This window comes from Juglans regia, chromosome 14 (assembly GCF_001411555.2).
Source record: "Juglans regia cultivar Chandler chromosome 14, Walnut 2.0, whole genome shotgun sequence".
Lineage (NCBI taxonomy): Eukaryota > Viridiplantae > Streptophyta > Magnoliopsida > Fagales > Juglandaceae > Juglans > Juglans regia.
Genome location: NC_049914.1, coordinates 4,002,212 through 4,028,043, shown reverse-complemented (window position 1 = coordinate 4,028,043; position 25,832 = coordinate 4,002,212). Strand labels below are relative to the sequence as shown.

Here is a 25,832-nt window from a genome sequence, read left to right as displayed (position 1 = left end):
ACAGAAGTGCAGAAAGTACCTTTTCTAATAGAGTACTTATTATGTAGTTGATTGATAACAGTCAAGCTGAACTGGGCATATCTACTCCACCCATATGGCAAATTTGCTGAATCTGCAACATCTAGATACATAGACAAATGATCGACATTGTTCCCCTTTGGGAAGACTAGAATCCGCCTGCCAAGATCAATGAAACACAGATCATAACCATCAGTTAACAAACATAATCAAACACAAACGATATAGAGATGTTAAAAAAAGTAATAAAAAAAAAAAGATATCAAAATACCATTTGTAGCCTCCAACAAAAAAAACGTCAGAGTACAGCTTCTTGGTATTAAGCCTTGAGAAGTTCTCAATTGTCCACGTGAACCTTGCTGAAGGCGGATCATCCACTGCCTGAGCATCCACTGTATTGGACGTTTCTGCTTGTGCTACTAAAAATAAATAACCAAAAAATAATAATCAAACACAACGTCTCCATTCATATGCTAAGAGAAGAAAAAATAACAGGAGTAATTTAGAGATTACATATCTCCAATATTATATTCTAAGAGAAGTGAATATAATCAATTGTCTTAGTTGTGTCTGATAAGAGATTTGAATTTCGACGCTGAAAAAATCAACCGCCCCCAACGTGGGGGCTGCCACCCAGAATCAAGTACAAGTATTTGCATCAAGTAAACAAAAAGTAAAAACGAATCAAATAAATAGCAAAAAGTGAAATTCCAACATAAACCCTAAATGCTCGGTACCAGTGGCCGAACTACTTCCCCATAACACGGAGGATGACTCAGAAATTAATAAAATAGGAATAAATTCCACATTGAGGTGCGTAACATTTCAAAAGAACTTGAACATATCTATTATAGATATTCGACCTTTTCTTTCGTTTCCTCGGCTTATCAACTAAAACAGCAAAACCGATAAACGTTAAACTATCACTCGCATAGGCATTACAAGACCGAAGACAGTGATTCAATCGCACATCAACTAACTGTCAGAGACTCAGAGCAAACGCGGGACGGAACGGGAAAACAAAGAGTTTCCGGCCCTCCTCCAAATTCCGACCACATTCTTGGGAAACGTACACGGATTCAGAAAGTCGATAAAAGTCGATTTGAAGTCGTTACCTTCCATGGGCTGAGGACCTTCGGGGAATTCCGTGTGCGGGACCAGCATCTCATCATCGTCCTGCTGCTGCTGCTGTTGCTGCGAAAATCAATAAAAAAAAATGGTCAATCCCAGTGCTCGGATCTGGTGCGGAAAACCCCAGCAACTAAGCGTGGGCGCGCAGAGACGACAGAAACCGGCCGCCGATTAAAAACAGCACCGCGCTAGCGATACACAGAACGAGTGTGGCTTTAGGGATCAAAATTGAATTGAATAGATAGAGCGAGGGAGAGCGAGAATTTGGGAATTACATCCAACGGTGGAGGAGTCATCAGAGTCATGGTTGGTCGGATTGATGCCCGTCCGATCGACGAATCCCGAAAGAGCTTGCTCGGATAAAAAAAAGATTAGAGAGAGAGAGAGAGGGAGGGAGGGAGAGAGAGAGGGCTCGTCTGCAAGTTAGCAAAAAGTGAACGTATAAATGGGGGCCGACTTTTGGTTTAGTCCGATAATGGAACAGGTTGGGAATTTCATGAAAACAAAGGAGCAAAAGAGGGAGAGAGGGATTTTTTACTCTTCTAGTTCAGGGTCTAGCATAAGGTCCAAGGAAAATACGCAATCGACAAGGAGACCCCTCGCCCGTTGCATTAAACTACTAATAGGCCCACGCAGCAACGCCCATCCAATAACTCCAGGCCCAATCCCAAAACGAAAAGCTGGGGCCCACTTTTAAATCCAAGACTACTACTATTCTAAGCAATCATTATCTAACGTTGTTATCCATACACCCTTTTTAATAAAATCGTCCACTTGATTATTCTCAAATACTACGTTAATGAATGATAAATCACATTTATTTTCTATTTTTTAAAATTTTTAAGAGAAATATTATAGTCATAAAGAGATCTCACAAAAGTAAACTCATAAACTGACGTGACTTTATATGATACGTTATATCTACTTTATAATCTAACATCATTTTGTAAATTTATTTTTATAAAATCTCTTTATGACTAAAGCATTACTCAATTTTCAATATCATCTGCGGATTGAGATTCTGACCCAACATGTGAAATCTTTTATCTAATATTGGGATAGATTATCCTTTTTTTTCCCAAAATATTATGTGTGGATTAGTAATTAATTAATATTTGATGGTATTAGTGAAATACTATGTCAATGCCCCTTATCTCTCCCAGCTCCTCTTGATTTAGGTTGCTCACACCACTCACCACCACAACACCGGGATCAACACCCATCAAAAAGATCATTTATGGAGTTCATGGGCCATGCCACCTCAAACCCAATATTTCTTTCCTGTTATGGTCGGAAAACATTTGGTCTAAAAAGATAATGGGCCAAAAAAAGAACCGAAAACGAGAACAAACATTGAAATCTAGCCCTAGCATTAGCACTAGCATGCCAGCATCTGTTTAAACTTTGTTGAAACCTTCTTTGCCTAAAAGATATTCGTGGATAGAGATTTCTCATCAATCAAAATTTCTTACTCTGCAGCAAGACCAGCCCGAGAAACAACATCTAACACTAAGACATAGTCGTACGTAACATCATGAAGTATGGCTGTTGTCTCTCACAAGTCTTAAAACATAATATGTTGCTAGAATAAAATTCTTGTGACAAATTCTACACTGTCCTCTCCTCTCCTAGGAGATGCAATAATGTAAGAGAGCAATCAGTTTAAGTTTTGACACAAAGCGGCATGTATATTCAAGATAAGGCATGGTGCAGGTACATAATCTGACAATATAGCCAACACCAGGAGTGAAATTTTGATGGCCTGCAGCTGCAACCTGGGTCTTAGAAGCTACAAATCCGCCTCTCAATGCACAGATCCTGCAACCTGGGTCTTACGAGGTAGCCCTTCTCTATGTCTCCCATCTTCATACGACGTCGTGCTGGTCATCCCATGAAACAGTGAGCTTTATCTTCCTTTCTTAAACGTTGCGTTGCGAGTTCCCAACTTAAATCCCTAACTCATCACTTCACTTTTTACTTCCATCTTCTTCCTTCGATACTTGCATCTCTCTGTGTCCCCCATCGCCGCCCTTTGCCCCATCTCCTTGTGAGACCCTAACAATCTCCCTCACTTAAAGCACCTTGACCACAAGGTGTGGGTAAAGGTCTCTAAGCTTCCAGAGTATTCCCAGCTATTGTTCTCATGGTCTATGCCAACCCATTTGATTAAAACTTCGGTAGTAGCTCGGCTGTGTCTGTTCTTGAGACGGCGGTCCAAAATGGCTTCGGGTTCTGGCAAGATTTCACCTTTATCATTCACTGGTGGCAACTTCGGCAGTGGGCAGATTTGCTCACCCAATTTTCTCTTCAAACAAGAGATGTGGAAAACTGGGTGAATCCGTGAGGCTGCTGGCAGATCCAACTTGTAAGCCACTTTTCCCACACGCTGGATCACTCAGAAAGGCCCATAAAAACGTGGAGAGAGCTTGAGATTCCGACGAGTTGCTATGGACTTCTGCCTATAAGGTTGAAGTCTGAGGTAAACCCAGTCACCTTCAGTAAATTCCCTTTTAGTTCGTTTACGATCAGCATAAAATTTCATCCTTGCTTGTGATGCCTCTAAATTCTGTTTAAGCAATGACTTGATCTGATCCCTTGTGTGCAATAAACTGTCGACTGCTACATTTGATGATGTGCCTGGTATATAAGTAGTGAGTTTAGGAGGACTGTAACCGTAGAGGGCTTCAAAAGGTGAAATTTTGGTAGATGTATGATAGGATGTATTGTACCAGAACTCTGCCATGGGTAGCCATTGGGCCCAGCTCTTAGGTTTTACCCCCGCGTAGCATCTTAAGTACCCCTCCAAGGTTTTGTTAAGGGCTTTCGTTTGTCCATCTGTCTCTTGGTGATAGGTGGAACTATAATTCAAGGTAGACCCTTGTAGCTCGAATAGAGCCTTCCAAAAGGAACTTAGAAAGATGAGATCTCGGTCTGAAACTATTATTTTAGGAATCCCGTGAAGTTTGAACACTTCCTTTAAAATGATTTGAGCTACCCCAGCAGCTGTATATGGGTGGGAGAGTGCCATAAAATGACCAAATTTAGTTAATCTATCCACCACTACAAGTATAACACTTGCACCTTGAGACACTGGTAACCCTTCCACAAAATCTAAAAAAATTGCTTCCCAAGCCTGTCCAGGAATAGGGAGTGGTTGCAAGAGGCCTGGGGGTAAAATAGACTCAGATTTATTGACTTCACATACATCGCATTCCTTGACTATCTTTTTGATATCCTTTTTCATACATTTCCAAAAAAAATCTCTTTTGGCTCTTTTGTAAGTTTTAAGAAATCCTGAGTGTCCAGCCTGAAGATCTTCATGTATAAACTTTAGAACCTTGCTCTTGAAAGCCGATTGAGGGTCCACCACTATTCTTCCCTTCTTTAAGATTAAGCCTTGCTGAAGTGTGTACCCAGTAGGCACCTCCTAATTATTGTCAAATCTGGCTAATAATTGCTGCAAGTCTGTTGAGGTAGTATAAGTATGCTTTAGCTCCTCAATCCATAGAGGGGTAGGAAAGGTAATACCAGCTAATGACCCATCAGGAACTGTTTCAAACTCATGCCTTCGCGAAAGTGCATTTGCCACTTTGTTTTCCTTCCCCATTTTGTACTGGATGTTGAAGCCATATCCATAAGTTTGGTAATCCATTTTTGTTGGGTTACCGTGCCCACCTTTTGCTCGAGTAAGAACTTTAAGGCTTGCTGGTCAGTCTTGATAGTGAAAGCCTGACCCAGTAGATAAGGTCGCTATTTCTGAACTGCTGTTACAAGTGCTAGGAACTCCTTCTCATAAGTTGATAGGGTCAGAGCTCTACCCTTTAAAGCCTTGCTGAAAAAAGCTATTGGTTGGCCTCCTTGCATTAGGACAGCTCCTATGCCTCCCCCGCTGGCATCACATTCCAGTGTAAAAGGTTGTGAAAATTTTGGCAGCCTCAATACAGGTGGTGAAGTCACGGCTGTCTTCAGATCCTGAAATGTTGTAGCTGCCCTTTCACTCCATACAAATGAGTTAAGTTTCAACAATTCAATGAGTGGTGATGCAATGAGTCCATACCCCTTAATGAACTTACGATAGTACCTTGTGAGCCCCAAAAATCCCCGTAAGGATTTAGTGTTCTTAGGTACTGGCCAGTCAAGCATGGCTGCCACCTTCTTTGGGTCTGCCTTGACCCCATCAACAGTCACAATATGCCCCAAATATTCTACTTCATTCACCCCAAACAAACATTTAGACCTTTTAGCATATAAATAGTGATAAGCTAGGGTCCTTAAGACTTGCTGTAAATGATCCAAATGTTCTTCCATACTACTGCTGTAAACTAGTATGTCGTCAAAAAAAACTAACACAAACTTCCGCAAGAAGGGTTTAAAAACTATGTTCATCAGCCCTTGAAATGTAGAGGGTGCATTGGTAAGCCCAAAATGCATTACCAAAAATTCATAATGGCCTTCATGGGTGCGGAAGGCTGTTTTATGGACATCCTCGGTTACCACCCTGATTTGATGATAGCCAGACCATAGGTCTAACTTGGAAAATATCACTGAGCCATATAACTCATCCAGTAATTCATCTATTACTGGAATTGGAAATTTATCATTAACAGTTTCCTTGTTGAGGGTTCTGTAATCGACACACAAACGCTAACTGCCATCATGTTTTCTGACTAATAATACAGGAGATGAAAAGGGGCTGGAGCTGGGTCTAATAACTCCAGTTGTAAGTAATTCAAATACAATTTTTTCTATTTCAGCCTTTTGGTAGTGGGGGTATCGATAGGGTCTGGTAGAGATTGGGCTAGTGCCCTCCTTCAAAACTATCTTGTGGTCATGAGACCTAGGAGGAGGCAAGCCCACAGGCTCTTGAAAGACCTGGTAAAAGTGTTCTAGTAACTGAAAAATTTATGGGCAGCAAGGCTGAGAGGGCTGTTCCACCTCAGTATCTATTAACTATAAAATAAGTCTCTTGCCTTTGTGAACAGTTTGCAACATAAATTTATCATCTTCATTAACAAAAATAGTATCACTTAATTGTAGGCCCTTCAACCCCACAATTTTACCCTTCCACCGAAACTGCATCACTAAGCTAGCAAAATCCCAAGTAAGTGGTCCAAGGCCTTTTAACCACTGTACTCCCAGCACAGCACCACCTCTAGGTAAAGATAAAACTTGAAATGAGGGAGAGAATGTGGTACCTTGTATGTTAGTGAGCACATTACTGCAATAGCCTTGACTTTGCAAGAGCTCACCATTCGCCACTCGTACCTTGAGCTGTCCAGCTCCATCCATAGGTAATTGATTTTTTTTAACAATTAGAGGATCGAGAAAATTGTGGGTGCTTTCGGAGTCCACCAAAATAACCACCATAGAGGTGCCAATCTTCCCCCATACCCTCATTGTATTCGGGCAAGGAGTGCCCGTGAGTGCATTGAGAGAAATTTCTGGGTTACTTTCTAGCAGTAGTTTAGGCCCCGTCTCTTCAGGTTCTGTGGAATCATAAAATACTTCATCAGTGATGTCTTCGGAAGCAGCTTTTGAACCATGTAGTAAGTAGAACTTAGGGGTTTTACACACATGCGATGGGTTCCATTTCTCTTCACAGTGATAACACAAGCCTTTTTTTCTTTTTTCATCCATTTGCATAGAATAAAATTTTCTTATAGGTACTGCTGGTCCGGTAAATCTAAAAGTTTGTTCACTGGTTGATCCACCTTGGTTATTACTGAAAGAAGATGTACTGCCTTTATCTCCCCATGTTTCTGTTGATCTCCTTGAACTGACAATATATTCCTCTTGGATTCGTGTGAGGCCAAATGCTGCATTCAGATTTATTGGGTTGAACATACGAAAGGGAAGTCGAATCTCATATCGAAGGCCACTGAGGAAGCAGTTTAACTTCTGGGAATCTGGAAGTCTTTTCAGTCTATTGGAAAGAGCTTCAAATATGGCCTTGTATTCTGCAACTGAGGAGGTTTGCTTGAGGCGTGTGATGTCTTCCATGGGATCATCATAAGCAGTAGGCCCGAACCTGAGTTGAAGAGCTTGGATAAAAGTTTGCCGGCATGTGAATTGGCCAGTGTCTGCAGCATCCTGATACCACACAAGGGCCTCACCATTCATATGGTAGGAAGCCATGAGAAGTCTATGGGCACCAGGTGTTTGATGAAAGTCAAAGTAATGTGAGGCCTTGAAAATCCAGCCCGCCGGATCTGTGCCATCAAAGTGAGGAAACTCCAGCTTGATTCCTCTAAATGGTGGTCGTCGATGTTCCATCTGTTCCTGTTCTCCATTTGCACGAGGATCCCGAGTCACAAGTTGTGTTTGGATCAGATTTTGAGTAGCCATCATGGTGCGCATCATGTCATTCATCCGGTGCATTTGATCCCTTAACTCCTGAATTCTGTGGTCGTGATTAGCGAGCATTTCCTGTTGTTTACTAGATCTTGTATTTTCAGCCATTAGGACCGTGGGCTCTAGATATCAATTGTAAGGGTTCTCTGGGTTTAAGAGATGGTTGTAGGCAGTTTTCTGGGTTAGAGTATAGATTTTTAGAGTAGACAGAAGGGAATGTAAATGAATTCAACAATCAAAGAACTAGCAAGATAACTATTTGATGAAAAGCAACTGAGGAATCAGATTGCCAAAGGGTTCTTCGAGGGCCCTTAACCTCCAAATTCTAGATGTTTCTTCAATAATGGTTTTCCACACCTCTTCAGACGTTCGTTCCACTACATATCCTTGTAGGGATAACAAACATGACAAAGGAAATTGCAACACGTGTAAAGTAAAAACAGAATTGAAAACAGAATGCAAAAAGACTAAACGACAATACTAAGACTCAATGGACTTTGAACGACAAGTAGCCTACGAGGTAGCCCTTCTCTAAGTCTCCCATCTTCATACGACGTCGTGCTGGTCATCCCATGAAACGGTGAGCTTCATCTTCCTTTCTTAAACGCTGCGTTGCGAGTTCCCAACTTAAATCCCTAACTCATCACTTCACTTTTTACTTCCATCTTCTTCCTTCGATACTTGCATCTCTTTGTGTCCCCCATCGCCGCCCTTTGCCCCATCTCCTTGTGAGACCCTAACAATACCAACATCAATTGCCATGCAGTTATGCTGCAGAAATTGCTTGATACCCTTCGTCCTCCAGAAGTTTTGCTATTGAAATATCTCCTGTCTTCACAATTTTCCCGTCCTCCTGAAAGCCATGGATTAAAAATATAAGCCAATTGAATGGAGGCATAGATAAAGAATAAATAAGCAGTAACTATTTAAAACCCATTTCAATAGTAGGAGGCGTGGCTTAGTACAGTGCACCAAAATCTAATTTATGACTATCAAATTATCAAGTTTAGAGTAAAGTTTTCCTTTTTCTTTTTACAAGTTGAGGGTAGAGCATAGCTTGAAACATCAAAGTGCTGCAATAATTTCAAATGCGACAATATCATAGTAAAATGGAAAAAAAATTCTTATTTTTTCAATTCTGATGGAAACAAAATGAATCCATTCTGGTTTCCCTGGCACTTGAAGACAGTCCATAATCTAGAATTTCACCATTGCCTTTACTGAGCCATCGCCTAGGCAACAGCAAAGACCAAACCTAGAGCTGCGGCTACTACTCTCTCTCTCTCTCTCTCTCTCTCTCTCTCTATATATATATATATATATAAGTTACACTTGAGCTGAGTTAAAGGCCAGCCAATGCTCAACTTGATCCGCACCCAATCTCAACCTCTCTCAATTATCAATCCTCTATTTTTCTTAACTAAAACAATACCATTTCAGGGTGTCTTCATAAAATCCAGATACATGCAAAGCAGAGACTCATATAGAATGGCAATGTAAAATTTTATAAAATAACTTTTTTCCTCCATGACATAGGAATAGGCAATGCCCCATCAAATCCCCCTTCCTCTCCTAGACAACCTCAAACCCAAACAAACGCAACTAATTCTCCAAGATCTTCAAATGACTTACCATGATGTGGATCCATGTAGGCTTTACAGAATTCAAAAGACGCGCATAATGAGTAATCATCAATAAAGAATTTTTTGGAGTCAAAAGCCCATTCACTGATTCTGCTACGTCTCGAAGTGCATCAACATCCAGTCCAGAATCAATTTCATCCAAGATGGCCAAATCTGCACCCAGAACCTAGATATAAAAAAGGCTGTTAGCACAGGAGAGATGGAATAGATAATACTGAATCAAGATCCAAGAGAATTACAAACTTTGGAAAAAAAAAAGAACAGAAAAATAAATGTGACTGTCAAAACCACAATGGGAAAGTTAAATAAAAAAGTAACATATTAGTTAAGATAACAAGATATAGAAGATATAGAAGATAAAATATAAAAGTATTCATACTGCAAGTTGTAAAATTTCATTGCGCTTCCTTTCACCACCACTGAATCCTTCATTAACATTTCTATTAAGAAAGTCTGCCTTCATCTTCACAAGTTCAAGCTTGGGGAAAATGTAAGCATAGAACTACAAGAACAAAACAATGTCAGTTCTTGAGTAGGTGAGTAAGCATCACAAAATAACTTCAAACAAAATGTTCCATCTAATTATTATTTATTTTTTTAAGTAATGAAGGATTTTTTATTGATGAAAATAATAGGCACAACCCATGTACACAAGACGCACATCATCTTATTTGTCAGAATTAGATCTACATAGTCATATAAATGCAACAACACACATATCGGGCAAGGAAATAACATTTGTGTATAGAAGAATCGAAAAGTTTGAAGTGGCACGTGGAATGTGATTAGTGATGGAAGGTGGTTATAAAATCAGTTCTGTATGTCTAAGCTCCGTATTTGGTCAACCAAATAACCATGATCTGTTTACAAATTAAGAATATCATGATACATAATATGGAGAAAGGACGTTGCCCAATCAATTTCACTATCCTTCAAGAGATTTAACAAAGGAGGTTCCAAAAAATTCTACAAAGAACAAACTAATAGCCACTGTATTACATGGGGATAATGTCCAAGATTTCTTGTCTTTAATTTATCGTTCTTAGAATGTAATTAGGAGGCCTTATGTATACTTCCTGTGTACAAGGGCTATGCCTATTTCATTCATATATATATATAATATCTATCTTTTACTGATAAAAAAAAAAGAAATTTCCAGGTAAAAAGTTTGCAGTTATCTTCTTCCAGTTAATCTTCCACGAAATTTAACCAGTATTAAACTACCAGTACATATGATTGTAAAAACCCAACCCAACCCAACTCAACTAAGCCTTCGTCAAATTAAATTGAGATCAGCTCTATGGATCTTCATCAACAGATCGGGATTGGCCATATGAAACACAAAATATATTCTGATTAACAGAATTAAGTCCTGCTCAAGCTTCTGCAATAGCTTATCTCAAACAGAAAAGTACCTCATCATTGGGAGACAAGTTTATCGATATCCATAATTTCATGTTCCGAATTCCGACCCTTTTTTCTCTTCTCTTCAAGTTTCAGATAATTTAGATATCAGGGCATGTTCAAACTTATTCAGTTCTGCCAAAATATGCCCTAACTCTATTAACTTCTACCAAGAGTATATTTTTCATAATAGCCTAGGTCATAGAATGATAGAAACATATATGTAACCGAAATGACATGTGATTGCAATTTATTATAGAAATTTCAATAATAAAACAAAGATAAGGCACTTGCTGAGAATATTTAACCTCAATCGGTCCAAGCTCCGGCTGACCCAGTTTTCTTCTCCGAGCATTATAAGCCATATTCAGAAAGTCAATATTGTTCACACCAGGAATCGCAATAGGGGACTGGAAGCTCATAAAGAGCCCGGCAAGTGACCTTTCATCCGGTTCCATATCAAGCAAGTTCTCCCCTTTGAATACTGCACTACCCCCCGTAACTTCATAATCTGGATGACCAACAAGAACCTACAATGTATAAGATCTCCCTGAGAGTTGCTTTTGTGATAAAGAAAAAGGAAATCAGTAATTTGCTCTAGGTAATTGAAACCAAAAAAATCATCTTAAAAGGCTTCAGAAACACTTTTGAAACCTTGTTTTGAAGGCAACATGAAACACGGGCACAGGAATTTATATAATGGAGCCAAATACCCAAAATACTGAAGTTTCAAGCCTTTTGATTAATATGATCTTGCCTCCTGCATACTTTAAAGCCTAGGTGGAGATACAGAGCTGGTTATATGGGGTTGAATTGGGTCAAAGTTTACCATCTCACCCTGGAAAATATCCATCTGCAGCTACATAGATGCAATTAAAGGAATTCTGCCTATGGTTGATTGGCGGAAGCTTATGCAGTTCTCAAAAGCTATACCCATAGAAAGCTTCATATATTGGCTCGCCACAGATAATAGTCCATCAACCAGAGCTATGCAGGTGCATCGGTGAATTGCGAGAGATGTTAGCTGTGTGTTTTGCAGGAATCAGATGGAAGCCATACACCATCTATTCTAATGAGTGTCCTTTCGCCAGAAGATATGGGAGGGAACCTTAAGATTCCTTTAAATGCAAATCGGATTGGGAAATGAGCTAAAACGGGCACTACGCAAACTCAAAGTAAGAAGTTTCACGATTTCTCTTCTTAAACTTGTATTTTGCATGGATCAGAATCACTTATCCATTTTATTTAATCTCCCTTTTCTTTTTATAACATGAAATTGGTTTCTACTTCATCTTCCTTTGTTCTTAGCCAGCCATGCGAATGGACTATATTGTATTGGGCACAGCTACATAATTATATATACATTCCTTTCCTTCAATAAGAGATAATAGAAAGTTCTAACCTTTGCCAGTGTGCTCTTCCCAGAACCATTCTTTCCCATAATTGCGTGAACCTACACGCACAAAACATACCATCATACACAAAGACATAAAATTATTTAATTAATTAAGCACAACAGAGAAAGCATCTTGACATGCCTCTCCTTCATAGATGGAGAGGTTAACGCCCTTGAGAATTTGTTGCTTGGATTCCGCAATCACGGCCGTCAGTTCTTTGACTTCGAGCAGGAGCTTCTTCTCCTCTTGGATACCGGAAGTGGCTGGAGAATCTACGGCAGAGAGGGAGGCGGTGAAGACCGTGACAGGCCGCCGGTGGAACGGGCGGCAACAGAGGGGGCGGAGGGTAGGAAGCGTGAATTGGAGGAAATTGGGGGGCAAGAATCTAACAACTGAAGAAGAACCAGGGAATGAAGGAGCCAACGGTGGAGTGTAATGGGAGCATATGACGGGTAGAGCCATTGGAGAGAAGTTGGAGACGACGCCACGCACTGTGCGAGACTGGAGGTGAGGAAATGGTAATACTGTGTTTTCCGGATTTTACTTTGTGATTTTTGTTTTTCCTTTCCAAAAAAAAGAGGGAATTAATATTTCTTCCTTTAATTATTTACATTATTGAGGTTTTTTAAGAAAATATTGTTTGTTTTTTTATCTTTTACTCGAATTTTATTTTAAAGATTGAGAGTTAATCTAATTGTTAATGGATAATTTTATATTAATACAATAAAAATTAAAATTTTATTAACATAACTCTTTTGCAAAATATTTATTTTATTTTTAAAGTCTATCATGACGATTGAGACAATGTAATAAAATAAAATGTTATTACACATAAGTAGATATTTTAGCACATTATTTATTGTGAGGCTCATTATAATTTAAAAAAAAATTAAAATACCAATGTTTTTTAGTGTAGTATTCTTTTATACATGAGTGGGGTTCCAAGCCGGTTTTCTCACGTGGACTTTGAAGATAAAACTCACCTCAACTCATTTCAATTTATTTTATCTTATCATTATAATTTTCTCTAATTCTTATATAAAATATAATAAATAATTCAATTTACTAAAATATCAAAATAATTTTCTCAAATTTTTACATCAAATATAATAAATAATTTAACTTTTATTCTACTATTCATAAACAATTTCAACCTATCTCAATTTATCTCTAAATCCAAACCCCTCAACCTTATGTCATTTGGTTCAAAAAATCTTGGCATTTTTCAATATAGTTGATTCGTAAAGCTTTCACATAGCAATGTGCTGAGTGCGTGTAAGACTTCTGAATAGATTTTTCAATACAATATTACAAAAAGACTTCTAAATGGAATTTATTTATAATATTCATTTTATTTTTATTATTTTTATTTTAAATTTTATTATTTTAAGTATATTAATAACGTAGATAAATAAATTTTTTATAATTTTTTAAAAAATTAATTTAACATTTTCCTCACAAAAATATTGTGTAGGCCAATTTAACATCAGAATGACAATATATGCTGTACCAATTCATTCAAGGCAACGGAGGATGGACCATATCCCTGAGACAAGGATCAGCTTTTTCCTTCAAACCCTTTGCTCTCTGTCTCATCTCCGAGCATTGCTATTCATAAGCCCATACACCACACACCAAGATTTTTTTTATTTTTTTAAAATTTTTTTAAAGTTTTTTATGGTTTTATTATTATTAAAATAATTGAATTATTCTACTCATAATCCACATACCACACATTTGATAAGAGAATAAAATTAAAGAAATCATAAAAAGGATGGTGTGTGGTGTATGAGGCTTAGGAATAGAATTTTTCATCATCTCCACTCCTTCAACATCCGCCATTGGCCCATTAGAATTTTAATAGCTCTCTCTATCTTCCCTCTCTCCAATACACTCTCCAACTCCAACCCCACCTTCCATACATGACGCACATACCTCGCACTCAAAAACTCACGGGCAAAGGCTCAACCCATTCAGACTTGCGAACTGAACCGTGTCTAACCACCCACAAGAAAGGCTGCTCACTGTTGGCTAGGCCCCATGCAATTATGGACCGTAGACACTGTGCTTTCAATATCTCTTCACCATCTCAACCAGATTTTGTTAATCTTCTTGCGGCCAGTTTTTATTGCCCTGGCACTTTAATTAAGCATATTGCTCTGCTATTTTAGTTCTTTTTCTCTTGTAAACTGGTCTAAGGCGCAGGGAGTTTACTCCCAGCAGAGGGACACCTTTACAATATTATTGATAGATTTCAACAATAGTTGATCCAGACGTACCTAGCTTGAAAAGAGTCATGATCTTGTTCATGAAGATAAGGAAAGAGAGCGAAGGCAAGCAACGAGGCAGTCGCATTCGTACGCACACTAATCAGTGTAATCACGGGAAGTTTCAGATGGTTAGCCAAAGCTTGAGCGAAGTGCATGAACCCATCATAAACAACACAAGCAACCCGATCGTGGGGATCATCCTGATCTGCTTTCAATATGATCTGCTCCATGTATCGCTGAAATGGAGCTTCAAAGTTCTTTCTAAGAGTCGATATGGTGGCCAGAGCATCTTCAGTTGAGACATTAGTTTTAGACAAACCATCTGGTATGGACACAAAACTAAAATCAGGGTGGCTTGAAGAGTTTGGAGAATTGAATTCAGGGTGGACGACGAGAAGCCTTAGGAGTAGAGGATGGTGGCCGTCGAGCTGGATCATGGGTGGAAGGGAGTTTTTGTACCCAACCAGGCCCAGGCTAGCCCACTTCGCAGAAACCAAAGTCTCGTGGTTTGACAAGTAGGAAATGAGAGGAAAGAGACCTCGGCTGGTCCATGAAGGGGGAATATACTTGTGGACAGCGTAACCATTGTCTAATACCTACGGGAGGGAGAAGGAAAGGGTGGCTGGTGCCGGATAATCTCCGATGTCAAAATTAGTTATCGTAGAGCTTAATTCTAAAAAACAGAGAGGATGAGTTTTACCCGTCAAAATACCTTGCTTTCCTTCGTGTCACTTAATGCGATCACCTGAGCCAAGAATCGGGCTCCAACCTGGGGGATCTCGAACGCATTTAGATTATGTTTAGACGTTGAGTTGAACTTAATTCAGTTCAATTATTTATAAATAATAATGAGTTAAATAGTAAAATGAGTTATGTGTGATCCTTTTAAATTGAGTTTAAAGTATGTTTAAATGTTAATATGAATTTAATATTTTTATAAGAAGTTAAAAAATATTTTGAGTCCTAAGTATAAATATATGTTAAGTTAAAAAAAATTGTGGGTCGTACGTGTAAGGAGATTTTGAGTTTAGATGAATTTAATAATTTAAGAATTTAATATTTAGATATTAGACTCATCTTAAAATTAGACTGAATTCAACTGAGTCTCGTAACTTAATATAGTCTTAATGTGCATGATCCTTTGGGGGACAGGATTTTAAGCAATCCTGGTCCCATTAATGCGCTAGGATAAGAGATGGGGGCAAGCCATCAGCTGAACTCCTTTGCGGCGGGCTTGTCTGAACCCTTCTCCCTAAGTTTTTTTTGGCCTATTCCCCTTACAGCCTGTGGGCTTTGCCAGGCGATGCGAGCCCAACTCGGGTGTATACAAATCACTATCCCAATACTCTCAAGTGCACTAATGAGAAAAAGGTCGGGTGGATCATATTGCCGATAGGATCAACTGCATTAAATGTGATGTTAAATGGCCCTCACCAGGGGTCAAGGTCCTGTCTCGACCACATTAAATACAACACCAAGCCATCCGAAGTAGAGGGTCATCATTACAAAGACAAAAAAAGTCAGAGACCTCTAAAAAAATGGGGGTCAAAACACGACTTAACAGTTGGCACTGTCTGAGATTTAAAAATTATTTCAACCTAATAGCATCAACATGTCTTTGGTATGCCAACCACAATTCGTTCATGAACAACCCTTGAATAGGAAGTTACATCAACATACATGGAGGGAGAAATTTGTAGAAATAGAAAAATGCATGAAGAAAATGGCATCAGATATGGTGTCGCGAGAATAGACGAGGAAAGAGCTTGAACGTTTCAATCTCACCCCATGCTCACATAAATTACAGATTTTGGGGCTTTTTCTGTGAAGTCGGGATTTGAGCATAAGGGGCCGAAGCTCGGGCAATTGGGCTTTGACGCACAAGGAATCCGTCACATAAATGGAGCTAGTTTTAGGTTGTGTTTGGATGTTGAAGTTAGTTGAGTTGAGTTGAGTTGAGATGATAAAATATTGTTAAAATATTATTTTTTAATATTATTATTATTTTAGAATTTGAAAAAGTTAAATTATTTATTATATTTTGTGTTGGAATTTGAAAAAATTATAATTATGAGTTGAGATGAGTTGAGAGTAGTTACTGACTCATAAACAAAAAAACAGAAAAAGGCTGTATTTAATAGGGTTGGTTTCGGCCTGCTCCTAACAACAACAACAACAACAACAACGTATTAATAGGGTCGAGACTTTACACAATCAAAAATAAAATAATTCATTTTTTACAGGTCAATCTCATTCTGTAAAACTTACACGTCCCCCCCAAAACTTGTACTCAACATTGCTCTCGTAAAAATTACAGACTACAGGACCATGAATCGACAATTCTACAAAGTTGGAGATGAATTTGGATCGGATTATCATGTCGGATGCTTACAAATATGGATGGGGGAAAATAACAGTTTAATAGTATAAAGAGAAGGTGGCCGAGGGTCGCCGCGACCTTTCCAAACAACTGTGGGTACAAAGACAACGGTTTCCACGTTCCTTCCTTCCCCACCTCTCTTGTTAATATCTCAATACAAACTTTCTCCTGCAAACAAACGCTTCAAGCACCCGGCAATGTCGCTATCACTCCCATCACATAATAATAATAATAATGTTGTCTCCACGTGTTCATATATGGCCATTGTTTAGGGATGGTTTGGATATCAACAGCATCTTAATTTAATTTTTTTAATTATTATAATTTTTTAAAATTTTTAAATAAAATATAATAAATAATTTAATTTTTTTAAATTTTAAAATAAAAATAATATTTTATTCAAATTTCATATCAACACATCTGGTTTCAATTCACTATTTAAATCATCGCTAAATATCTCTTAACATTTCTATACGAGCCATTTTATTCTTCATTCATACTTGACACAATACATGACATTTGATTTCTTTTATTGAATTAAAAAAAATTATATTTATCATTTATAGGCCGTATATTTATTAAAAAAAAATTAAAAATTAAAAAGGTATAATAATGACAAAAAAAAATCATGGTGTAGCATTGACGAATAAAAGTATTCTTCATACACAGCCGACGGTACTTTAACCTTTGAGAAAATAAAAACATAAAAATTACTCTAGGTCAATTGGTAATTTTTTTTGTCTTAAATTTTTTTGCCTTTATTTTTATTTTTATTATCTTCAATGAAATTTATTAGCGTGTCATACAGTAATAAATAGTAGATTTATTAAACCATTAAAAATATGTGAATTTAAATAAAAAGTAAAAACAGATTAATTCAAGTAACAACGTGACCATATCTTCATTCAAACGTGTAACATCAATTAAATAGGACATAATCCGGATAAAATAATACGATTTACGTTGGATTGAAGGGATTCTCAGTTAAACTTGACTGTATTTTTTTCAAATCTTAAATTTACCATTTGAATGATCATTTTAACGTGGCGCTACGAGATTTATTTAAAAAATAGATAATAAAAATTTAAGATTTGAATTTTTTTTTAACCTTCTTTTATTTTAAATTTATATATTTTTATTTTTTTAATAAATCGTGATCACTTGAGCGATAAATTTTTTTTTATTTTTTTACACGCCACCGGATCGAATTTTAATCAATCCCATTTCTGTCAGATCAGACTGTCCTAAACAAGAGCACAAACAGTACTTCCATGGCCGACTTTATTTAGAGACAGCTTGCCAAAGAAAAACAATCTCGACTTTGAAGCCAATAAAGCTTTTATATAATAATGTTGTATTTATTTCCTCTCTCCAACTCACCAGCTCCACTTCTTTCGTTCTGTTTTGCCATGGAAGTCTTTCACAAGCTCTTCTTCGTCTTCTTTTCATTTCTCGCTATTGTTTCCGCTGATCTCCTACCCGGTGCTCGTGCATTACCCGAGAACCCAATTACTCGCTCGCCCCACGTAAACTCCAACTCAGTCCTCGTTGCTCTCCTCGACTCCCACTATACCGAGCTCGCCGAGCTCGTGGAGAAGGCCCTCCTGTTGCAGACACTCGAAGACGAGGTGGGCCACCACAACATCACCATTTTCGCCCCTATGAATGAGGCCCTCGAGCGAGGTCTCGACCCAGAATTCAAGCGCTTCCTTCTCGAGCCCGGGAACGTCATGTCCCTGCAGACCCTCTTGCTGTCCCACATTGTCCCCAAACGAATTGGTCTACACGAATGGCCCAAGTTAGCCACCGAGTCTAGTCTCCACGGCTCCCTCGCCCGCGACCCAGTCGAGTTAACGAGTAAGGATTCGGGTGAGATGTTCGTGGGTTCCGCAAGGGTGATACACCCGCACGCCGTGAACCGTCCGGACGGCGTTATCCACGGGATCGAACGGCTGTTAATCCCACAGTCCGTGCAGCAGGATTTCAACAACCGCCGGAGCCTTCGATCAATTTCGGCCATCAAACCAGAAGGAGCCCCGGAAATCGACCCCAGAACAAATCGGTTGAAGAAACCCACGCCACCGAGCAAACCCGGTTCGCCGCCAGTTCTCCCTATCTACGATGCCATGGCTCCCGGTCCGTCCCTAGCCCCAGCTCCGGCGCCAGGCCCTGGAGGGCCCCACCACCACTTCAACGGCATCGAACAAGTCAAAGACTTCATCCACACCCTCTTACACTACGGCGGGTACAATGAAATAGCCGATATGTTAGTGAACCTCACTTCCTTAGCCACCGAAATGGGAAAGCTCGTGTCGGAGGGGTACGTAATAACAGTCTTGGCTCCGAACGACGAGGCCATGGCTAAGCTGACCACGGACCAGTTGAGTGAGCCAGGCGCGCCAGAACAGATACTGTATTACCACATTATACCGGAGTATCAGACGGAGGAGAGCATGTACAATGCGGTGAGGAGGTTCGGGAAAGTGAAGTACGACACGCTGCGGTTGCCGCAGAAGGTAATGGCCCATGAGGCCGATGGGTCGGTGAAGTTCGGTCAGGGCGAGGGGTCGGCGTACTTGTTCGATCCCGATATTTACATCGACGGGAGGATTTCGGTTCAAGGGATTGACGGGGTTCTGTTCCCGGAAGAGGAGACCAAAATTGTTTCACATGCTACTGCTAAAGTCGCAGCAAAACCCAGGAGAGGTATGTTCGCCTATTTTTCTGTCCTCTCTCGATCGTAGTATCGGCGATATATCGGTATCCGATGTTTCGGTTTGGGTGAAGGGTGAATGCTAGGGAATTTTTGTGAGCTCGTGTGCTTGTGTGTGTCGGTGGGTCAGATTTGGTCAAAGACTCATAGCTCATAGCTGTCCTTTAGTGGTCCAAATGGCTGAGGGTAATTTGGGTTGGTTTGGAATCACAACTCATCTCAACTCATCATTATAATTTTTTTAAATTTTAACACAAAATATAATAAACAATTCAATTTTTTCAAATCTTAAAATAATAATAATAATAATAAATAATATTCTAATAATATTTTATTATCTCAACTCAACTCAACTCAATTCACTTCAACATCCAAACGCAACCTTAGTTTAACCTTTGCATGACTCTTGAAACCAAACTTGGTTCCTTGGGATATAGGTTTGGAATTTGACTTTTGAGTTTTAAGATTAAAAGCAGACAACACAAAAAGAATCCGATGCGGTTGGATTATTTCTCTGTCGGATAAATCAACAATTAGAAATTCTTTTCTCGCATATTCTTGAGTAGGTAACTGTAAAATAAGGTTAGAGTACTCTAGAATCTCAAGATTGAAGTTTCGTGCATTTGCCCGGTGAAAAGAATTTGTGCCATCTATTATGGTAGACGCTATCTAAGCAAAATGAAAAAAGCAATGTTTCCTTCAAACAGATCTCATAAAAGTAAACACACAAATTAATTAAGTATTTTGATGTGATGCATTAGATTATAAATCTACTTTTTATTGTAAAGTAGATCTAACGTATCATATGAAACTATATCAACACGTGAGTTTAGTTTTGTGAGATCTCTTTATAACTGTAGAAACACTTATCACAAATAAATAAAGACAATGTATACAAAAAAAAAGAACGGTACTATCTATAAGTCTTATACCATGCAAAAGATACGGGTTGTGTGTAGTCCAATTAGTAGACTACGGAACTGCTTTATGAGGCCGCAACCAAAGAGAAAAACACTGCAATCGACAGTTTCGATTAGAGAAGATGCCCAGATGCAATCTGACCCTCATTATTGTCAAATTGGGACTTTATTATTATCAAGTCAAAAGCATTAAGCTGGTATATTTATTGCATGTGTTCCAGTCATCAATATTAACTATATGTGGTAGAATCTTCCTTTGTAAGATCCTGCTTTTGCTTGTATTATTTGATTGCATGGAATATGATATTGTTAGCGGCCTGTTCAGGATTAAGTTCTGCACTTAATTTAAGCACTTCTTTATTGGAGAAATGTTGCTTTCATAGCCAAAATGGTGTTAGAAAGTTGCTTTCGATCGGCAGATGGTTTTGTTTTTTTCATGAGAAAGATATGGTTGGCCTAAGTACTTTATGTATTTAATTATCAATAATGTTATGCAGCAACATTGCTTGAAGTAGCTTGTCGGATGCTTGGGGCCTTTGGACAAGATTCTCATTTCACCTCATGCCATTGAACAATATGGGAAAATGCCAGTTCCCATGCCTCCAGAAGAACACTTCAAAGAAGAAGGTAAGTTTTCCTCTGAATATTTTGAACCGATTGTAGGTTCTACACCCCCACCTTTTGTGCCTTGAAATATTATAACAAAGTTTTCTGCCTATAAAAAACGAGACAAAGAGATTACACAAAAGTAATTCCACAAACTGATATAGTTTAATGTGATTAATCCGTCGGATCTGCTTTACAATAAAAGTAATTTTCCAAATCTGACAAACCATATCAGTTTGTGGGATTACTTTTATTGTAAAGCAGATCCGACGGATCAATCACATTAAACTATATCAATTTGTGGGATTACTTTTATGTAATTACTTTGTGATTCGAGTATTTCTCTAACAGAACACATCTTCTGATCAAAATGTCCAGAAGTGGTTGTGGGTTTGTGGGTCCTATTTGTAAGTTCTTCAATACTATTCAAGAGCACTTTGCTGATTATTGAGACGTGAATTTGTAAAAATAAATAAATATATAAATTCAAGAGCAACACATGCATTATAATAAACCACCACACGATAAGTATTGCTCAGTAACTTCCCTTTTCACCATTGTTGGCTGCTGCAGATAGAGTACTCCCTTGTCAAAGCTGAAATTCTATGCATTGGAAGGGAAGGTTCCTTGCACAAGACTTTTGTATTCGATTTGTCTCTGAATAAGGGCGGTGCCTAGTTGTCCAATTTTAGTTCGTGAGATGGGGAATTGATTTTGTTGATTTAGATGGACCACGAAATGTCTATCAAGTGGATTTCATCTCAATAAAAAAGAAAAAAATTACGAAATAAAATGATTAAAATTGCAAATTCATGGCTTGCAAGGTGAAAAAAAAAAATGTAATTATTGTAATTATGTGTTTGTGAAATTCTGTTCTTTTGCTGCTGCTGCTGCTGCTACTTGTTTTTTTTTTTTTTTTCTTCCTTGAATTGTAAATATTCTGTTTGTGCAAGGCATGGACACATCACCTTTTATTACCAAAAGAGATGATGATTTAACAAAGTGCTGGACAACATGGTTCTAAGTTTCAGGATTGATGGATATTTTGGACTGCAATAAATGATATTTGCAATTATAGGATATGCAAGTCTCACGCATTTCTTTTGAAAAAAGTGGTTAAATCTGGAATTCATATTTTTTTTTTTAAATAATGAACTCTACTTTTTTTCAAAGAGGGTGCACGGAACTTGGAATCCATAGACTGTATCTAATATTACTCTTTGGACTAGATTACTTTGCCAACATTTGTTTTACCTTTTACGGTTTACCTCAATTCGTTGTTGTTGTTATTTTTTGGACTACATCACTTTGCCAACATGTCATGCTTTTTTACATTTTAGCTCAATTCTTAGATGCTGCTTTTGAGATTTATGTTCATTTGTTATATCGTTCCGTTGCCTTGTCTTTATTTACTTTTTCTTGAGACTCTTGCCGATGCCTATCTCATATCTGGATGATTGCTGACAAATCTTAGAAGGCAGGGTGATAGATCATGATCATGCACTCAAGGCTTGGCGAGGCATAGAACAATGGACTTATTCAATACACAATCAAAGGATATATGCCCACTTCGAAAGAAATTTTGCTCTATTTAAAATTAATTTCACAAGTACACATGCGTTCTCCATTGGGTTACATCACAAGCAACACTCTTTTCTCACACCCTCTTGTACATACAGCTTTTACTGCTTCCCTCACTTTCCAGGGACAAAGTTTGTGGCATATGCCCAGGCATTGTTGTTTACAGGATCAGCCAAATGGTCAGCCAGGTTCTCCAATGGTCCCTTGCCAGTCACAATGGCTTGGACAAAGAACCCAAACATGGAGAACATGGCCAGTCTCCCATTCTTGAGCTCCTTTACCTTGAGCTCAGCGAATGCCTCTGGATCATCAGCAAGGCCTAATGGGTCGAAGCTCCCACCTGGGTATATCGGGTCTGTCACCTCACCAAGTGGCCCACCAGCAATACGGTAGCCTTCAACTGCACCCATTAAGATCACTTGTGTGGCCCAAATGGCTAGAATGCTTTGAGCATGGACCAAGCTTGGATTTCCCAAGTAGTCCAGCCCACCTTCACTAAAGATTTGAGCTCCAGCCTTGAACCAGACAGCCTCACCGAACTTGACTCCATTGCGAGACAAAAGTTCGGGGAAAACACAACCAAGAGCCCCAAGCATGGCCCATCGCGAATGGATCACTTCGAGCTCACGGTTCTTAGCGAATGTCTCTGGGTCAGCTGAGAGTCCAGCAGTATCCCAACCATAATCGCCAGGAAATTCTCCTGTAAGGTAGGATGGAGGTTCGCCAGAGAAGGGGCCCAAGTACTTAACACGGTCAGGGCCATACCATGGGCTTCCAGATGAGACGGGCCTGGGCCTGCCAGCAGTTTTTCTCATCGTTACTCTGCCCTCACCAAGGAGGTCAGATGAGGAGGGAGCAAGCTTGATAGCTTGGCCAGCCAGAGAAGGAGAGGAGAGGGCCATTGTCGAAGCAGCCATTGGTCTGAAAAGAAAGTTGTTTAGAACTTGAAAGCAAGCAATGTGAGGAAGAGATCAGTGGTGTGTTGAGGGTGCTATTTGAGTGTGGATGACCTTAGTTGGGTGCAGTCTTTATAGTGTCGGAGGCAGTAGGGGACCCTTATCTCATGTGATCTATATCTCTATTCTCATTGGTGAAAATGAAAGAGGAAGATTTTCATGCAAATATCTTACCCAGTTGGCAGTCTCTGCTCCACCAATTCTGCTTTGATAATTTCTGGTGGTGTAAATCCATCTCAATATTAGAGAGTAGCTTCTGTAGCCAATAGAAAAAGCCCACGTCATTTTTTTAGATGAGAAGATCACTACTCTTCTCTTCTCTTCTCTACGTACGTGTTTGGAATGACCCACTGAGTTGGGTTCAGCCCCAGAGTGAGTTATTTTGGTCTATGTTTGAGTTGACTCGCCCAGGCCCATTTTGCACAGATCGACCCAACTCAAGTTATGTTCTAGGCCTTACTGTTTTCATAGTTAATCTCAACTCATTTTACTTTATTATTATAATTTTTAAAATTTTTTATATAAAATATAATAAACAATTTAATTTTTTCAAATCTTAAAATAAAAATAATATTAAAAAATATATTTTAACAGTATTTTATTTAATTTTTAACTTTTATTTCAACTCATCTTATATTGTCTAAAAAAATTAATGAGGCCTAAGTATCCTTATAAGTTTGTGATTGAAGTATTAATTTAGGACAACTTTGAGATCGTGTGCAATTGCTGGGACTCTGCAATTTAGTATAGTTTTATTTATATTATAATTTCATGTAAAATTTAAGACCAAAAAAATCAATTTAACCAAAACGTTGAAGATTTGGGACAAAGAAATCTTAAAGAATCCTAATCCTAAACAAGTTATTGATTATTATTTATTTGTCTTGAAGGCTGTGCAGGGTCTGTGGTGATCATTATTGTATGAAAATGAGAGGTGGGCAGGTAATGGATTTAAATGTAAGCGCAACTGCTTTAAAGGACAATAAATCATATATAATTAAGACCCACAAACTCGCACGTCCATTCTTTTGGTAAGGTAGGTTAACTTTCATGTGCTGAATAATGGAATTAAGAAGATCATGTGAATACCCATTTATTTGAAACTAATTCGTGGGGTTGTTTTGTCAAGACATGTGGCTTAATTGGCATAATCTCCATCTTCCAAAATAGAAGTAAAGAGTTTGAAACCCCCCAAAAAAAAAAAAAAAAAAAAAAAAAAAAAATTGTAAGGTTGTTATGATGGGAAAACCTAACCAAGTAGGCAATTACAACTTTATTTATCTTTTTTTTTTTCATCCCCATTGAAAATTGAACAAATTGTGACTAATATTAATAATTTAAAGTGAATCAAATTCAAGCTCATAGACGGTTAAGAATGTAAAAAACATAATGATTTTATTTCAATAACTTGCAAAATACAATGATACATTCTTGTTTAAATAGATACAAGAGGCTAGACTAAGTATGAAAATAAACAAATATAAGGAAATAATTAATATTTACAAATTAATGGCTATTCCTAGAATTATGGTGATGATTCCGTGGTTGATTTTGTGCAATTTGGAATCCTGAGAATGAGCATATTTGATTGTGTCAATACTCCCCCTCAAGTTGGCGTATGAAGATCCGTAATGCCCAACTTGCATAAGAAATGATGAAAAAATTCTCGGCCTAAGGCTTTGGTGAAGATGTCCGCAATTTGTTCATGTGATGACGTATGGACTGCAGTGAGGAGACCAGCCTGGATCTTATCTCGAATAATATAACAATCAATCTCAATATGCTTGGTACCTTCATGGAACACATGATTATGAGCAATGTGCAGAGCATATTGATTATCACAATGTAAGCTGAAAAGTTCAGGATGAGAAATACCAAAATCAGCAAGGAGTTGTTTTAACCGGGTGAGCTCGTAAGTGGTGACGGCCATGGCACGATATTTAGCTTCAACGGAAGAGCAAGCTACTGTCGTTTGTTTCTTGGTGTGCCATGAAATAGGACATGTACCAAGCTAAATGAAATAGCCGGTGGTGGAGCGGCGAGTAGTAGGACAGCTAGCCCAATCTGAATCAACATAGGTAGTAACATGTAAAGTATTGGAAGAGGGAAAGAGAATGTCTTGGCCTGGGCTGCCTTTGATGTATCGAAGAACACGAGTGGCGGCTTGCATGTGCAGAAGGCGGGGGGCATGCATAAACTAACTGAGGATGTTCACTACAAAGACAATATCAGGAAGAGTGATGGTCAAGTAGATGAGTCGTCCCACTAGTCGCCGATAGGCACTAGGGTCAGAAAGAAGGACGCCATCTTGAGTTGTGAGCTTCAAGTTTTGTTCCATGGGAAATGAAGCGATCTGGGCGCCAAGTTGACCACTGTCATTTTGAATATCAAGAGCATATTTTCGTTGATTAAGAAATATGCCTTTTTATAAACGAGCAATTTCGAGACTAAGAAAATATTTG

At 38.5% G+C, this 25,832-nt stretch overlaps 5 protein-coding genes across 7 annotated transcripts in view; 1 reads left to right on the top strand and 4 right to left on the bottom strand.

The window, feature by feature from the left end:
- The window catches only part of LOC109014163 (ubiquitin carboxyl-terminal hydrolase 13-like), a 33,999-nt gene extending 32,341 nt beyond the window's left edge, over positions 1 to 1,658 (bottom strand). For 2 of the 3 annotated variants that reach the window (XM_035685421.1, XM_035685423.1), the window contains exons 1-4: positions 1,425 to 1,658; positions 1,134 to 1,212; positions 290 to 437; positions 20 to 177 (exon numbers count right to left, since the gene is read on the bottom strand). In XM_035685421.1, coding sequence (XP_035541314.1) covers positions 20 to 177; positions 290 to 437; positions 1,134 to 1,212; positions 1,425 to 1,454 — 415 coding nt within the window. In that variant the 5' untranslated portion in view covers positions 1,455 to 1,658. The remainder of the gene's footprint in view (positions 1 to 19; positions 178 to 289; positions 438 to 1,133; positions 1,213 to 1,424) is intronic. The other variant, XM_035685422.1, reaches the window with a different exon arrangement.
- A 6,105-nt stretch (positions 1,659 to 7,763) lies between these two features.
- LOC109014157 (ABC transporter I family member 6, chloroplastic-like) lies at positions 7,764 to 12,488 on the bottom strand. Its single transcript, XM_018996513.2, has 6 exons — positions 12,086 to 12,488; positions 11,950 to 12,000; positions 10,856 to 11,077; positions 9,523 to 9,645; positions 9,133 to 9,309; positions 7,764 to 8,353 (listed from the first exon to the last, which is right to left on the bottom strand). The coding sequence occupies exons 1-6, from the start codon at positions 12,404 to 12,406 to the stop codon at positions 8,267 to 8,269; spliced, it is 981 nt and encodes a 326-aa protein (XP_018852058.1). The 5' UTR covers positions 12,407 to 12,488; the 3' UTR covers positions 7,764 to 8,266.
- Positions 12,489 to 14,198: 1,710 nt separating this feature from the next.
- On the bottom strand, positions 14,199 to 14,651 carry LOC109014164 (UDP-glycosyltransferase 76C5-like). The gene has a single exon (XM_018996522.1). It carries the CDS (start codon positions 14,649 to 14,651, stop codon positions 14,199 to 14,201), a length of 453 nt encoding a protein of 150 aa, XP_018852067.1.
- Positions 14,652 to 17,901: 3,250 nt separating this feature from the next.
- On the top strand, positions 17,902 to 20,806 carry LOC109014158 (fasciclin-like arabinogalactan protein 17). The gene is made up of 2 exons (XM_035685420.1): positions 17,902 to 19,300; positions 20,725 to 20,806. The coding sequence occupies exons 1-2, from the start codon at positions 17,944 to 17,946 to the stop codon at positions 20,796 to 20,798; spliced, it is 1,431 nt and encodes a 476-aa protein (XP_035541313.1). The 5' UTR covers positions 17,902 to 17,943; the 3' UTR covers positions 20,799 to 20,806.
- A 1,587-nt stretch (positions 20,807 to 22,393) lies between these two features.
- On the bottom strand, positions 22,394 to 23,436 carry LOC109014159 (chlorophyll a-b binding protein of LHCII type 1). The gene has a single exon (XM_018996517.2). The coding sequence runs from the start codon at positions 23,329 to 23,331 to the stop codon at positions 22,528 to 22,530; it is 804 nt and encodes a 267-aa protein (XP_018852062.1). The 5' UTR covers positions 23,332 to 23,436; the 3' UTR covers positions 22,394 to 22,527.
- Between the last annotated feature and the right edge of the window lie 2,396 nt (positions 23,437 to 25,832).